This window comes from Salmo trutta, chromosome 22 (genome assembly GCF_901001165.1).
Source record: "Salmo trutta chromosome 22, fSalTru1.1, whole genome shotgun sequence".
In the NCBI taxonomy this organism is placed as follows: domain Eukaryota; kingdom Metazoa; phylum Chordata; class Actinopteri; order Salmoniformes; family Salmonidae; genus Salmo; species Salmo trutta.
In genome coordinates, this window is record NC_042978.1 from 13,604,143 (window position 1) to 13,620,334 (window position 16,192).

At 42.7% G+C, this 16,192-nt stretch overlaps 1 protein-coding gene across 1 annotated transcript; it reads left to right on the forward strand.

Moving 5' to 3' along the window:
- Window positions 1-3,009: 3,009 nt before the first annotated feature.
- Window positions 3,010-12,954, forward strand: LOC115158134 (cystathionine gamma-lyase-like). The gene is made up of 12 exons (XM_029706712.1): window positions 3,010-3,397; window positions 3,800-3,881; window positions 4,046-4,141; window positions 4,255-4,364; window positions 4,714-4,848; window positions 6,496-6,553; window positions 6,643-6,720; window positions 7,026-7,178; window positions 7,463-7,584; window positions 7,796-7,848; window positions 11,687-11,825; window positions 12,059-12,954. The coding sequence occupies exons 1-12, from the start codon at window positions 3,221-3,223 to the stop codon at window positions 12,071-12,073; spliced, it is 1,218 nt and encodes a 405-aa protein (XP_029562572.1). The 5' UTR covers window positions 3,010-3,220; the 3' UTR covers window positions 12,074-12,954.
- Window positions 12,955-16,192: the final 3,238 nt, after the last annotated feature.

Below are 16,192 nucleotides of genomic sequence, written 5' to 3' on the forward strand. Positions count from 1 at the left end.
AGCAGCTTGCAGTTCTTGACACAAAGCGGTGCACCTGGCACCTACCACCATACCCCGTTCAAAGACACTTAAATATTTTGCTTTGCCGATTCACCTTCTGAATGGTACACATACACAATCCATGTCTCAATAGTCTTAAGGCTTAAAAATATATATTTTAACCTGTCTCCTTCTCTTTATCTACACTGATTGAATGGATTTAACAAGTGACATCAATAAGGGATCACCTAAATTGACCTTGTTAGTCTGTCATGGAAAGAGCGGGTGTTGTTAATGTTTTGTACACTCAGTGTACCAGTCAAAAGTTTGGACTCACCTACTCATTCAAGGGTTTTTCTTTATTTTTACTATTTTCTACATTGTAGAATAATAGTGAAGACATCAAAACTATGAAATAACATATATGGAATCATGTAGTAACCAAAAAAGTGTTAAACAAGCAAAATATATTTTAGATTCTTCAAAGTAGCCACCCTTTGCCTTTGCACATTCTTGGCATTGTCTCAACCATCTTCATGAGGAATTATTTTCTGCAGTGGGAACCACACATGCGTTCACCTACTCTGCATCTCACAAAGACACATCAGTTGGAACCAAAAATCTCAAATTTGGACTCATCAGACCAAAGGACAGATTTCCATATCCATTGCTTGTGTTTCTTGGCCCAAGCAAATCTCTTATTATTATTGGTGTCCTTTAGTAGTGGTTTCTTTGCAGCAATTCGATCATGAAGGCCTGATTCACGCAGTCTCCTCTGAACAGTTGATGTTGAGATGTGTCTGTTACTTGAACTCTGTGAAGCATTTATTTGGGCTGCAATCTGAGGCTGGTAACCCTAATGAACTTATCCTCTGCAGCAGAGGTAACTCTGGGTCTTCCTTTCCTGTGGCGGTCCTCATGAGAGCCAGTTTATTTGTAGAGCTTAATTGTTTTTGTGACTGCACTTGAAGAAACTTTCAAAGTTCTTGAAATATTCTGTATTGACAGACCTTCTTGTCAGTAATGATGGACTGTCATTTCTCTTTGCTTATTTGAGCTGTTCTTGCCATAATATGGACTTGGTATTTTAGCAAATAGGGCTATCTTCATATATACCAACCCTACCTTGTCACAACACAACTGATTGGCTCAAATGCATTAAGAAGAAAATAAATTACACAAATGTACTTTTAACAAGGCACACCTGTTAATTGAAATGCATTCCAGGTGACTACCTCATGAAGCTGGTTATTGGGGTCAAAGGCATTTTGTAACATGGCGCCTACGGCCCCAAGGGGCCAAATCTGTGGTGGCGCCGTCTCTCTATTTTGCATACATCTACCTCTGTGCCAGATATGACTATCTCAAAATAGTCCTTCTGAATTGTACAACTGTGTTAGCACTGGAGCAGCACTGGAGCAGCACTGGAGCAGCACTGGAGCAGTACTGGAGCAGCACTGGAGCAGCACTGGAGCAGTACTGGAGCAGCGGCGACGCCATCACGTCATCAAGAAACATGACAGAAATTGGATGAATATAAAATATGAATATCTGCGGTGTGATTGATGGAGAAAAAAAAATTGGCCTCGAAGACGAAAGTGTCATTTTAGGAATTTTCTAAATGGACTTCTCTATGGAGCCATCTATGGGAAATGTATTTTTGGGCTCGACTTTAGCTAAACTGCAATAGCGAAATTGTCCTATGAGCACATTGTAAAGTGTACTTCTAGACTGGAACCCTGGGGCCCTAGCTACAGCCCCCAAGGGCCAAATCTGTGGTGGCTCCATATCTAATTATTTTCAGGGCACATGAATCTACTTCCGTACCAAATGTTGGTGCTGTTATCTCAAAACAGTCCTTCTGAATTGTAAAAGTGATACGTTTTTTATTGATGGATAGCCAGGGGCACGCTCCAACACTCAGACATAATTTACATCTGTGTTTTGTGAGTCCACCAGATCAGAGGAGGTAGGGATGACCATGGATGTTCTCTTGATAAGTGTGTGAATTGGACCATTCTCCTGTCAAAATATAACAGGCACCTTTGGGTGTCAGAGAAAATATATGGAGTAAAAAGTACATTATTTTATTTAGGAATGTAGTGAAGTAAAAGTAAAAGTTGCCAAAAATATAAATAGTAAAGTAAAGTACAGATACCCCAAAAAACGACTTAAGTAGTACTTTAAAGTATTTTTACTTAAGTACTTTACACCACTGTATAACTCCGGTAAAGAAATATTTTGCCAGGTGCATAGTCTGTGGTTATAGAGTAGACCCTAGATGGACTATCGATCTATAAACATTTAAATTTGACTTTAGAGTCAAACTGTCTTCTGCCTGAAACACTCAACAACAAAGCACACCTGCTCCCCCCTGTGGCACTGGACTGGAAATAGTGTGATAGAGAATAACTGTACTGCTTTTTATCACAGCAATACCTTGACTCTCCTCCGTAGCATCAATGGGAGTGTTGTTGTTGTTTTACAACATTTACATTATTATGTACTAAGTACAAAAAATACAAATTGTGTTATAATAACTCTGTGTTTATGTTTATGAATGTGGAAAAAATACACAAAACTGTCTTCAACAAATTAGTGGTATAAATGTGTCTTAGATTACTTTGAAACTAAGAACAAACAAAATGATTTGTATGTAATCAGGGGCGGACTGGGACCAGAAATTGGCACTGGCATTTCTAACACACCGGACTATTTTTTCCCTTCCCTTTGAGGCCCCCACACCGGCCCATTTTTTCCCCCCAAGGCTCCAAAACCGGGCCATTTTTTTCTGGAGACCCCCATTACTAACCAGATAATTCAAATGTTGCTTAAAAAAAACAAGTTGGACAGGCCTACTGGGCTACAAATGGACCAGCCCACCAAAATGCCAGATAGCCAGTCCGCCCCGGCGCGAAAGTTAATATATAATGTAGCATACTCTTCCTCCTATTGGCTTAAACCATGCATTGCATCATACCATCATTGCTGTGGAGGAAAAATAAATCATGCAAGCAAGCATAGCAAACAAGCCACAAGCTAACTCGGGTTACGGGAAGTCCTTATTGAAATACCAATCGGTGACATCCTCCCCTTGTAGAGAAGTGGTGATTGGGTTAGAAAGGATTTGGTCATTACACGTCGCCGTTAAATCGCAATTTAGTTTTCATTTAACAGTATTCAACGGTAAGGCATAGTGACACATCACTCTCAGGGAACCGGACTGGATTTGTAACAACACATGGCTTCTTCACACCATCAAAACGACTTGTCTAGCGGTTTCCACCCGCAGTTCAAATCTTTCGCAACAGAGGCGATCCACGTTGGGCAAGAACCGGAGCAATGGAAATCTATGGCTGTGGTGCCACCTATTTCCCTGTCCACCACGTTCAAGCAGTATAGACCTGGAGATCATGCTGTAAGTTGCCTGATGCAATAACCTTGGTGTCTGGTATCGAAGGCTGTTAGTTCCGTATGGGGTGTCTTTATACCAATCCGGTATACTGAACCGGTCCCGTTCAACGAATTTTTAGGGAAAATGTTGGTGTTAATATTCTTATGTATGAAAGTATGGTTGCTAGTCTTTCCCTGCCTAGCACATACGTTACCCATTTTATTACACAGTCAGAATGTTGTTTGCGCAACCTCCGACAGTGATGGGGAAATTCGCTTTTTTGTGCCGAACATTGAAAGTGAAAGTTAACGATTTATTCGACTTTACCGAATCATTAATGGCCAGGTGATCATCAGTACCAGCATCTGTTTATTTATAGAAGCTGTGGCAAATGTGTGCTCTCTAAATGTACTTTTTTTTTATCAGGGTTTTGAGTACAGTCGGAGTGGAAACCCGACCAGAAACTGTCTGGAGAAGGCTGTTGCTGCTCTGGATGGCGCAAAACACTGTAAGTGTTCATGTCAGACACCATTTCCTCGTGAATTTGTATCTAATAAAAATTTAACAAGTTAGAGAATGTATAGCCTAAAAAGGTAGAAAATAAATCTTTAACTAGCCTCATGTGAAGATAATGTATTCTTTGAACTATCATTAACTGCATTTCCTGTGTAGGTCTTGCTCTTGCCTCTGGGCTGGCTGCGACTATGACCATCTCTCACATGCTGAAAGCTGGAGATGGCATTGTCTGCATGAACGATGTGTATGGAGGTGAGACGTGGCCCACAGTGTCTGTAAAACTGTCTAGAGAACCACCAAAAGGTAGACAACGTTGTGGGTGGAAGATCGCACACATATAAGTTGTATTTGATTTTTCTCTACAGGTACCAATCGTTATTTCCGAAAGATTGCTTCAGAAGTTGGCTTGGTTGTGTCCTTTGCTGATTGCACCAAAATCGAGTTGCTCCAGGCTGCTCTTAAGCCGAACACAAAAGTGAGTGGAATTCTAAGTCTACTTAATTACCTTATTTCACTATATTTATTTTTGCCTAAATCAACCCAGGTTTCTTATTTGTACAAGAATAGATGTCATCCAGCATCAGCGCTTCTATTTCCCTTTTGTTCTTTATGTTAAGTGCTCCACCCTGAGCTTTGCCGTTAGTCAAGAGGTAATCGGACTTCATTTGAGAATTCAATGAGGTGCTTCACTCTCACTGTGACTTGTCTCTCCAGTCCCTACATGTTATAGCTGAGTTTTTGGTTAGGAGCCAAACTATGAAACCCAAACACCTGTTGAACTTCTATTTAAAAAAAATATGCTCTTTTATTTTCTCTTTATGTAGTTGGTATGGATCGAGACCCCCACCAACCCCACTATGAAAGTGGTGGATATCCAGGCCTGTGCAGATGTGGTCCACCAATACAACCGTGATACCGTGGTGGTTGTGGATAACACTTTCATGTCTGCCTACTTCCAGGTATGTAAATGTTTGTTTATAGATATACAGTACCAGTCAAAAGTTTGAACACACTTACTCATTCCAGGGTTTCTTTATTTTTACTATTTTCAACATATGAAATTTTCTACAAACTATGAAATAATACATGGAATCATGTAGTAACCAAAAAGGTGTTCAACAAAAATATATTTTAGATTCTTCAAAGTAGCCACCCTTTGCCTTGATGACAGCTTTGCACACTCTTCATGAGGTATTCTCCTGGAATGCATTTCAATTAAAAGGTGTGCCTTGTTAAGTTAATTTGTGGATTTTCTTTCCTTAATGCGTTTGAGCCAATCAGTTGTGTTGTGACAAGGTAGGGGTGGTAAAAGACCATATTATGGCAAGAACAGCTCAAATAAGCAAAGAGAAACAATAGTCCATCATTACTTTAAGACATGAAGGTCAGTCAATCTGGAAAATTTCAAGAACTTTGAAAGTGTCTTCAAGTGCAGTCGCAAATACCATCAAGCGATATGATGAAAATGGCTCATGAGGACCGCCACAGGAAAGGAAGACCCAGAGTTACCTCTGCTGCAGAAGATAAATTCATTAGCTACCAGCCTCAGAAATTGCAGCCCAAATAAATGCTTCAGAGTTCAAGACACATCTCAACATCAACTGTTCAGAGGAGACTGCGTGAATTAGGCCTTAAGGGTGGAATTGTTGCAAATTAACCACTAGTAAAGGACATCAATAAGAAGACTTGCTTGGGCCAAGAAACCTGAGCAATGGACATTAGACCGGTGGAATTCTGTCAAAAAATGTTATATTTGGTTTCCATGTTTTTTGTGAGACTCCGAGTAGGTGAGCGGATGATCTCCGCATGTGTGGTTCCCACCGTGAAGTGTGGGGGTGCTTTGCTTTGCTGTCGGTTATTTATTTAGAATTCAACGCACAATTAACCAGCATGGCTACCACAGCATTCTGCAGCAAAACAAAATCCCATCTGGTTTGTGCGTAGTGGGACTCATTTGTTTTTCAACAGGACAATGATACAACACACCTCCAGGCTGTGTAAGGGCTATTTGAGCAAGAAGGAGAGTGATTAAGTGCTGCATCAGATGACCTGGCCTCCAATCACCTGACCTCAACCCAATTGGGATGAGTTGGACTGCAGAGTGATGGAAAAGCAGCTAACAAGTGCCCAGCATATGTGGAAACTCCTTCAAGACTGATGGAAAAGCATTCCAGGTGAGCTGGTTGAGAGAATGCCAAGAGTGTGCAAAGATGTCATCAAGGCAAAGGGTAGCTACTTTGAAGAATCTCAAATATAAAATATATTTTGACTTGTTTAACACTTTTTTTTGGTTACTACATGATTCCATGTGTGATAAAATAGTTTGTCTTTACTATTATTCTACAATGTAGAAAATAGTCAAAATAAAGAAAAACCCTTGAATGAGTGGGTGATTTCAAACTTTTGACTGGTACAGTATTATGTTTGTTGTTGGTTATGCATTGCTACATTCAGCCCAGTGACCGTTGGAGATGAATAAAGATCAATGATTTGAAATCGGTGTTCCTTCACTTCACGCTCTCTTAAGTTTCCTCTCTTCATAGACTGGCTCAAACCGAGTCATTGATTAACCCAAATATACTCTGTGCTTGTCTCTTGCTCTTTAGCGCCCCTTGGCCCTCGGCGCAGACATATGCATGTATTCAGCTACTAAGTACATGAATGGTAGGTACACACTGTTTGTACATTGATGTTGACTGAAGAGAATTCCCATTGGGTTTGATCAAATCTGAGTTTAAATATTTGATTGACAGGTCACAGTGACGTTGTAATGGGCCTGGTGTCTGTGAACCGTGAGGACCTGTATGACCGACTAAGGTTTCTACAGAATGGTGAGAGATTAATGAATAGCAACTGGGAAAAAGCCATGTATGTTTAGGTGATAAACCGTCACATTTTTACCCTATGATTTGAAGCACTTGAACTTCTCAGTGAAGCAGTTGCTCAACTCTTGTGACCTACTTTCGCTCATCAAACATCCGCACATGCTCGTGATGCCAGGGCTTTCCACCAATTATAAACCGCTGATAAAGGCGGCTTTGTATAGCACACTTGTTGGTTGTTTGTCGGAGGGACTGATTGGTATGTTTTGTAACACTTTGTTCTTCCTTATTGTGTCCTAATCCTGACCCTAAAGCCCTCGGCGCGGTACCGTCCCCCTTTGACTGCTACCTGTGTAACCGCGGCCTGAAAACCCTGCACCTCCGCATGAGGCAGCACTTCAAGAACGCCCTGGCAGTGGCCACGTTCCTGGAGGCCGACCCCAGGGTGGACCGAGTCATCTTCCCAGGTGACAGAGGGATATCAAAATGTCTAACTAGTTTTTCTGTATGTTGTATAAAACACATGGAACATTTTGACATGACCTGCTTTCTGGATTATATATATTTTTTTTAAATCAATGTAGTCACTCTGGTAATTCCCTGGACCAGTATAAACACAGTTCAGTCACACAGCACATGCATCTCCACTTACCCTCATATTCTCTGTGATTTGAATGGACTGCATCTTGTGGTTAATGAATCTTAACAGTTGACTGACTGGTTTTCCTGTTATTTCCTCGCCACTCTACAGGCTTGCCCTCCCACCCCCAGCACGAGCTGATGAAGAAACAGTGCACAGGCTGCCCAGGGATGATCACCTTCTACATAAAGGGAACACTGGAGAACGCCACAATGTTCCTCAGCAACTTAAGGGTAATTACAAAATGTGTGATTGACACGACAATGCCAAGAGCTGTACTGGGCTGATATGGTTATGCATACAGCGTAGTTGCTGGAAGTGACTGCAAGGATCGGCTCTTATAGTATGAATCGGGCATCATTGTATTTTACTACAGTATGTGTTGAGGATTCAATCACGGATGGACACTGCAATAACGTTTTGTGCTGTTTTTTTGATTTCAAGTTGTTTGCACTTGCCGAGAGCCTCGGTGGTTATGAAAGCTTGGCAGAGCATCCGTAAGTATACCCAAATATCATCAATAAACCTTAACATTAAACTGCTACAATATTACGATTCATTCACTATTCCACTAGTCTTGTTAATCACAATGTTTCAGCTGAACCAATTAATATGCTGTGGTATGAAAATGTACAGTATTTGAATTGCTTTACTTTTAATGCCATAAGGGGGCAGCGGTGGTTAAGATACTTGTATTTATTTGGAACCAACTTGAATCAGACAATACATTTAACCTGTTTAATAGTGGAAGAAATGGAGACCTGCACACTGTCAAAAATAAATGGATCCAAAACTGAGGCTTGAATGCAAAATAAAGATGTTTATAGAAACATCATGGTGCCCAAAGAATATCATAGTGCAAGAAAGGGAATAAATAAAAGGTGAAACAAACATTGTGGCCTCAGGCCATCATCAGTGTAAATTGTTGGCACACACACCTGCTTCTTGGATTGCATCCTACCTGGCAGGCCGTACCTACCAGGTGACGTGGAGAGGATCTGTGTCTGCACCACGTACACTCAGTACTGGTGTCCCCCAGGGATCAGTTCTAGGCCCTCTTCTCTCTATACACCAAGTCACTCAGCTCCGTCATATCCTCACATGGTCTCCTATCATTGCTATACAGATGACACTCAACTACTTTTCGCCTTCCACCTGCTTCTTGGATTGCATCCTACCTGGCAGGCCGTAGCTACCAGGTGACGTGGAGAAGATCTGTGTCTGCACCACGTAGAAGGGGGTTCTGACACCCAGGTGGCGAGACTCATCTCTGTATGCCTGGCAGATATCTCAACGTTGATGTCGGCCCACTGCCTCAACCTCGACAAGACGGAACTGCTCTTCCTCTCGGAAGGCCTGCACGCTCAAAGACCTCTCCATCACGGTTGACAACTCCACAGTGTCGGCCTCTCAGAGTGCAAAGAACCTTGGCGTGACCATGGACAACACCCTGTTGTTCTCTGCAAACATCAAAGCAGTGACCTGCTCCTGCAGGTTCATGATCTACAACAGTGGTTCCCAAACTTATTTTATAGTCCCGTACCCCTTCAAACATTCAACCTCCAGCTGTACCCCCTCTAGGACCAGGGTCAGCGCACTCTCAAATGTTGTTTTTTTGCCATCATTGTAAGCCTGCCCCACACTGTACAATACATGTATTAAAACATAATGAGTGTGAGTTTGTCACAATCTGGCTCGTGGGAAGTGACAAAGAGCTCTTATAGGACCAGGGCACAAATAATAAGAATCAATTATTTTGCTATCTCACATATTAAACCGTATTTGTTAATTTAAATGTGAATAATTCACCACAGGTTAATGAGAAGGGTGTGCTTGAAAGGATGCACATAACTCAGCAATTTTGGGTTGGAGAGAGTCCGTCTTAAGTCATTTTTCACACGTAGTCTGTGCCTGTATTTAGTTCATGCCGGTGAGGGCCGAGAATCCACACATAGGTACGTGGTTGCAAAGGGCATCCGTGTCTTAACAGCGCGATCGCAGTCCAATCCAGAAATCTGGCAGTGGCTTCTAATTTAAATTACATTTTCACAGAACCGCTTGTTACAATTGTTGCTCTCTTGTTCAGATATCGGTAAGTGGACTGGAGACGGCATGAAAGGGATAACGAATCCAGTTGTGTCGTCCGTTTCGGGAAAGTAATTGCGCACCCAACTCACCCAGGTGCTTCGCTATATCACATTTGACATTGTCCGTAAGCTTTTTTTATTTGCACACAAAAAAATCATACAATGATGGAAAGACCTGTGTTGTCCTTGTTAATGCAGACAGAAGAACACCAACTTCTTAATCATAGCCTCAATTTCTGTCCCGCACATTGAATATAGTTGCGGAGAGTCCCTGTAATCCTAGATTCAGATCATTCAGGCGAGAAAAAACATCACCCAGATGGGCCAGTCGTGTGAGAAACTCGTCATCATGCAAGTGGTCAGACAAGTGAAAATTATGGTCAGTAAAGAACTTTAAGCTCATCTCTCAATTTAAAATACTTTGCCCCTTGATAATCAGCGTGCTTCTTCTGTATGATGTAAAAGCGTTACATGGTCGCTGCCCATATCATTGCAAAGTGCAGAAAATACGAGTTCAGGGGCCTTGCTTTAACAAAGTTAACCATTTTCACTGTAGTGTCAAACGTCTTTCAAGCTGTCAGGCATTTCCTTGGCAGCAAGAGCCTCATGGATGTTGCAGTGTACCCAAGTGGAGTCGGGAGCAACTGCTTGCGCATGCGTTACCACTCCACTATATCTCCCTGTCATGGCTTTTGCGCCATCAGTACAGATACCAACACATCTTGACCACCAAAGTCAATTGGACGTCACAAAGCTGTCCAGTACTTTAAAAATATCCTCTCCTGTTGTCCTGGTTTCCAGTGGTTTGCAGAAGACGTCTTCCTTAATTGACCCCCATAAATGTAACGGACATATACCAGGAGCTGTGCCAGGCCCGCCACGTCTGTTGACTCATCCAGCTGTAACGCATAGAATTCACTGGCTTGTATGCGAAGCAGTAATGGTTTCAAAACATCTCCTGCCATGTCACTGATGTGTCGTGAAACAGTGTTGTTTGATGAAGGCATTGTCTGTAGTTTTTTTGGGGCCTTTTCCTCCAGCATTGTCCCAGCCTTATCCACGGTAGCAGGAATAATTAAGTCATCCACAATAGTATGGGGCTTGCCTGTCCTAGCCTCTCGAAGCTAAGACTCTTCTTATTAATGGTGTCTGTTGCGTCTTACAACTCGAAAGTCTTTATTCTCGCTCAAACTCCCGTGGCTTATTTTTCAAATTGTCATGTTTCGTTTCTAAATGTTAGGTTTCCCGTGAGAGTAGCGGTTGTGATTTTTTTGGGGGGATACCTGCTCTACAACATCCGTAGAGTACAGCCCTACCGCACACAGGAAGCGCAGCAGGTCCTAATTTAGGCACTTGTCCTATTCAGTCTGGACTACTGCAACTTGCTGTTGACTGGGCTCCCCGCTTGTGCCATCAAACCCCTGCAACTTATCCTGAACGCTGCAGCCCACCTGGTTTTAAACCTTCCCAAGTTCTCTCATGGTCCTCTGCACACTCCACTGGCTTCTAGTTGAAACGGAACTACACCTCCCTATCTTCAGGCTATGCTCAAACCCTACACCTCAAACCAGAGCACTCTGTTCTGCCACTTCCGGTCTTTTGTCCCTCCCGCTCAGCCCAGTCCAAGCTCTTCTCTGTCCTGACACCCCAATGGTGGAACCAGCCCCCCCCCCCCCCCAAGCTAGGACAGCAGAGTCCTAACCCATCTTCTGAAAACATCAAACCCCACCTCTTCAAAAAGTATCTTAAATAATCCCCCTTTTAGCTCTCTCTACTGATAGCTACGATATTGATGAATAATGTACTTTCTATGCCCGTGTTATGTGGTTGTCCCACCTGGCTCTGAATGCACTAAGTCGCTCTGGATAAGAGCGTCTCCTAAATGACGTAAATGTATTTGGCATTCAAGCCTCAGTTTTGGATCTATTCCCTTTGACAGTGTGTGGGTCTCTTTCTTCCAGTATTCTTATTTTGACTCCTATGCACCTGGAACAGACACTTTTCAGTAGTAAGGACCTTTTTAAAAGAGCCCAGACAGCCTCTGATCATACCTGTCCAATAGTGTCATGATAAAATGTCTATTTCCAAGTGCTTTCAAAGATACTCTGCTAATTGGGGCACGTTATACACACCCCAGCATAATTTGTCCTTTATCAGAAATAAGCTTTTTTTTGTACTTTAAGACATGGATTCTCTTTTGAATATTGAGCTATTTTTTATTACCCTCTTCTTTCCCTCTCTCTCTCAGGGCGATAATGACCCATGCGTCTGTTCCTGAGAGTGATAGGGCTGCCCTGGGGATCAGTGACACAATGATCCGTCTGTCTGTGGGGCTGGAGGACGAGCAGGACATCGTCGAGGACCTGGAACAAGCCCTGAACGCCGCTGTGAGTACACTCTCTAAATTCAGCTAGCCTAACACCAAGAACCACAGATTTCTGCCCAGCGCGAAGTACGGTATTTCTGCCAAGTCCAGACAAATGGGTCCTGGTCAAGAAGTGATAATTATCCCTAGAATATTTTGCCCCACATCTGTAGCAGATCTATTGAATATCCTGACCACACACACACACACACAGTTGTTTCCATCTGATTTATTCCTTTTTTTTTTGTTGAGCAGCATGCAAAGAAGTAATGTCTTCGGGACGTCCCATGACCAGAGGTGGTCTGTCGTCAGCGGGACGGAGGCAGGAGTACCCGGTGTTTATAGCCGTGTACAAGGAGAGGAGCGTACAAGGCGAGAGCGGCGCTTTAGCACAACGCACATAAACAATGAAAGCATCATCAGGGAACAACCTTCTCTTTAAAACATTACACCTTAATTATTTCATTTATTCTTTGGATGCTGATTTTTATCAGGAGCACTTCCAAGACCTTTAATCCATTTGGCTGCTTTTGCATTATTTTTTTTTTTACGTTATCTTTTGTTTTGGAGGGTGTTGACGGGGCATTGTGAATGAGGTTGTTATTCAATCAAAACTGGTATCCGGGACACTAGAGTAAGGCAAAACAGTTGTTTTAACTAAATGAAGCAGAAAGAAACTCTAGGACCAATGAACCATAAGGTCTTGCTCTGGAAATGTCTGGATAGCAGTTTTGATTAAATATAACTGTCTGGTACGATCAAATGTATGCCTAGTAAAGGGAGAGTGGGGAAGCTTTGTCTTAAAGGAAGTTGGCCAGTGACGGAGTGCCAGCTTGTCCTGGCCGAGCAGTTTTATATTTTTAATGGAATGACAAACTAGTGCCGTGGTAGGATTATACTTTGAGCTATGTGGTGTTGCTGAACTCGACCCAAAGTTCACTGTAACAGGCTTGTTCTCTGATCAAAACACAGTGACATCAGGGTTTTCTATCTGAGGAGAACCAACCCCACATGTTGAAGCTCTCATCTGACGGTGTAATCTATTACATATACATACTGTATCTGCCTGCTACTCAATTAATGTGCTTCGTTTGGTGATGATCAAACAAGGTCTTTCCCAAACTCAATAAAATCAGTTTGCATTACATTAACCTGTGCCTTTCACTTCCTGAAACACTACACTGCGTGCACAATTAGGCAAATTGTATTCCTTGGGATTAATTGTATTGTTGAACAAACACAATGCTCTCAGTCAATCCAAAGTGTTATTGAACCTCAAACCTGAATGTTTAACAAAGGAAAAGTGAGTTTTGTCTTTGTCAGGGAAATATAAGTGTGCACAATTAGGCAACTAAATTAAAAATTTCTCTCAACTCACTTGTTTATTCTCAATTTTTCGAGTAAGTGTAACAGAACACAAAATGACAATAACATTTTTGGCCTTTCAAAAATATTCAGTGACCAATACAGCCACCCTTATTTTCAATAACTGCCATGAGCCTTCCAGTTTATTGATCGGTTCACGATCAATTTTCGCTGAAGCAGAAACCACAGCCTCCCAAATGCTGTATTGTCTTCCCTCACTGTAAATCTCACGTTTGAGAAGGGCCCACAAGTTCTCAATAGGATTTAAGTCAGGTGAGCAAGGGGGCCAGGTCATTATTCAGGCATCTTTGAGGCCCTTGCTGGCTAGCCAAGCAGTGGAGTGCTTGGATGCATGTGATGGAGCATTGTCCTGCATAAAGATCATGGCCTTCTAGAATGCTGAGGACTTCTTCCTGTACCACTGTTTGACGAAAGAATCTTCCAGAAACTGGCAGTAGGTTTGGGAGTTGAGTTTCAGTCCATCTTCAACCCGAAAAGGTCCAACTACCTCATCAATGTATCAGCCCATACCAGTACCCCTCCTTCACCTTGCTGGCACCTGACTCAAAGTGGTGCCCTGTGTCCATTACTGATCCAGCCACGGGCCCATCCATTTGGTCCATCAAGAGTCACTTTCATTTCATCTGTCCATAAAACTTTTGAAAAATCTGTCTTCAGGTATTTCTTTGCCCAATCTTCACGCTTCAACTTGTGAATCTTATTCAGTGGTGGTCTTGTTTCAGTCTTCTTGACCTTGGCCATGTCTCTGAGCACTTGACACCTTGTACTTCTGAAAAACAGTGGCACTGGAGGATAATGGGTTCCTGGTAGTTTGATGTTTAATTCTTCTCAAGTCTTTTGCAGTCAATTTGCGCCTTTCCTTCCCCATGCGTTTTTTGCACCCCAGTTGAGTATTCGCAACAAAACGTTTGAATGTCCGGTGGTCACACCTCAATAGTTTAGCCATTTAAAAGTGTGTTGCATCCGTCTGAAAGGCATTTTACATTTTTGGCTTTTCAGTGTCAGTTAAATTTATTTTTTGGCCCATTTTACCTGAGGTAATGAGGCTGCCTAATAATTATGCACACCTTGATATAAGGTGTTATTCACTTTCGCCACACCCTCTCTCATTACACAAATACATATCACCTGAAAATGATTAAATCCAATAAGCATTCAAGTTTATATGGTTTGGAGTTTGAAAATGTGAATAGAAACAATGATAAGATCAGAATACTCACTTGCCTAATAATTGTGTACGCAGTGTAGAATATGGCCTAGCCGGCAACTTTGTCTTTTAATATAAACAATGGAGTAAAACAACCTTATGTTTTGGCAGCTACGCAACATCCGGGTCTAGCGTTAGCCACTAGCAAGACCAGGGTTGGTTAGAATAAAAACCCACAGTAGGGTAGCTCTCCAGGAACAGGGTTGGTTACAAAACAAAACAAAAAACACAGTAGGATAGCTCTCCAGGACCAGGGTTGGTTACAACAAAAACCCACCGTAGGATAGTTCTCCAGGACCAGGGTTGGTTACAACAAAAACCCACAGTAGGATAGCTCTCCAGGACCAGGGTTGGTTACAACAAAAACCCACAGTAGGATAGCTCTCCAGGACCAGGGTTGGTTACAACAAAAACCCACCGTAGGATAGCTCTCCAGGACCAGGGTTGGTTACAACAAAAACCCACAGTAGGATAGCTCTCCAGGACCAGGGTTGGTTACAACAAAAACCCACCGTAGGATAGCTCTCCAGGGCCAGGGTTGGTTACAACAAAAACCCACCGTAGGATAGCTCTCCAGGGCCAGGGTTGGTTACAACAAAAACCCACCGTAGGATAGCTCTCCAGGGCCAGGGTTGGTTACAACAAAAACTCACCGTAGGATAGCTCTCCAGGGCCAGGGTTGGTTACAACAAAAACACACCGTAGGATAGCTCTCCAGGGCCAGGGTTGGTTACAACAAAAACCCACAGTAGGATAGCTCTCCAGGGCCAGGGTTGGTTACAACAAAAACCCACCGTAGGATAGCTCTCCAGGGCCAGGGTTGGTTACAACAAAAACCCACAGTAGGATAGCTCTCCAGGGCCAGGGTTGGTTACAACAAAAACCCACAGTAGGATAGCTCTCCAGGACCAGGGTTGGTTACAACAAAAACCCACCGTAGGGTAGCTCTCCAGGGCCAGGGTTGGTTACAACAAAAACACACCGTAGGATAGCTCTCCAGGGCCAGGGTTGGTTACAACAAAAACCCACCGTAGGGTAGCTCTCCAGGGCCAGGGTTGGTTACAACAAAAACCCACCGTAGGATAGCTCTCCAGGACCAGGGTTGGTATGTCAAATGACGTCAGTGATCTTCAGGTCGGAAAGTTGGAGCTCTAGAAAGATGCCCGAGTTACGAACTTTGAATTCGGAGTTGGATGATCGTTCAAAACTATTTTTTCCCAGTCAGATCTCGTTTTTTTCAGTTCCCAGTTGTCTAGAACGCACTGAAGTCGGAAATCCCAGTTTTGAACATGGCATTAGTCTCAGTGGAGGGAGAGAGCAGCAGAGGGTCCGCGTCTCTCCTCCCTTTCCTCCAGAGGACACCTCTTCTAACTGAAGTCACACCGCTTCCACATCTGCCTCATGCACAAATGTTGTTCTTATGACCAGAGATTGTGAAATATTCCATGATATTAAAATAAACAAGTTGCTAATAATAATAAAATGCAGGGCTATCCATACACTTGGCTACTCATTCATTGCAGCTGCAGCGCGAGTGAAAGTAGGGAAAAGTGCGCTGTGTTTTGTAATAGTGTTGAATAAAAACAGCAGTCTCTCACTGGTCATGGTTTTATAAAAGTTATGAAACCTCACGTAGGCTAGTATCAAACTTTGCTGTGGCCGGCGTTGTGGAAACTATAGACACATCGTTGGCGTAAATGATTAACAGTTCCTGTTGTCGTCTTAAGCCTGGTTGTTACCTCAGTTCACTTTGATAACTTCCTCATACTGTAAGGACAGACAAAAACAAAAAATGT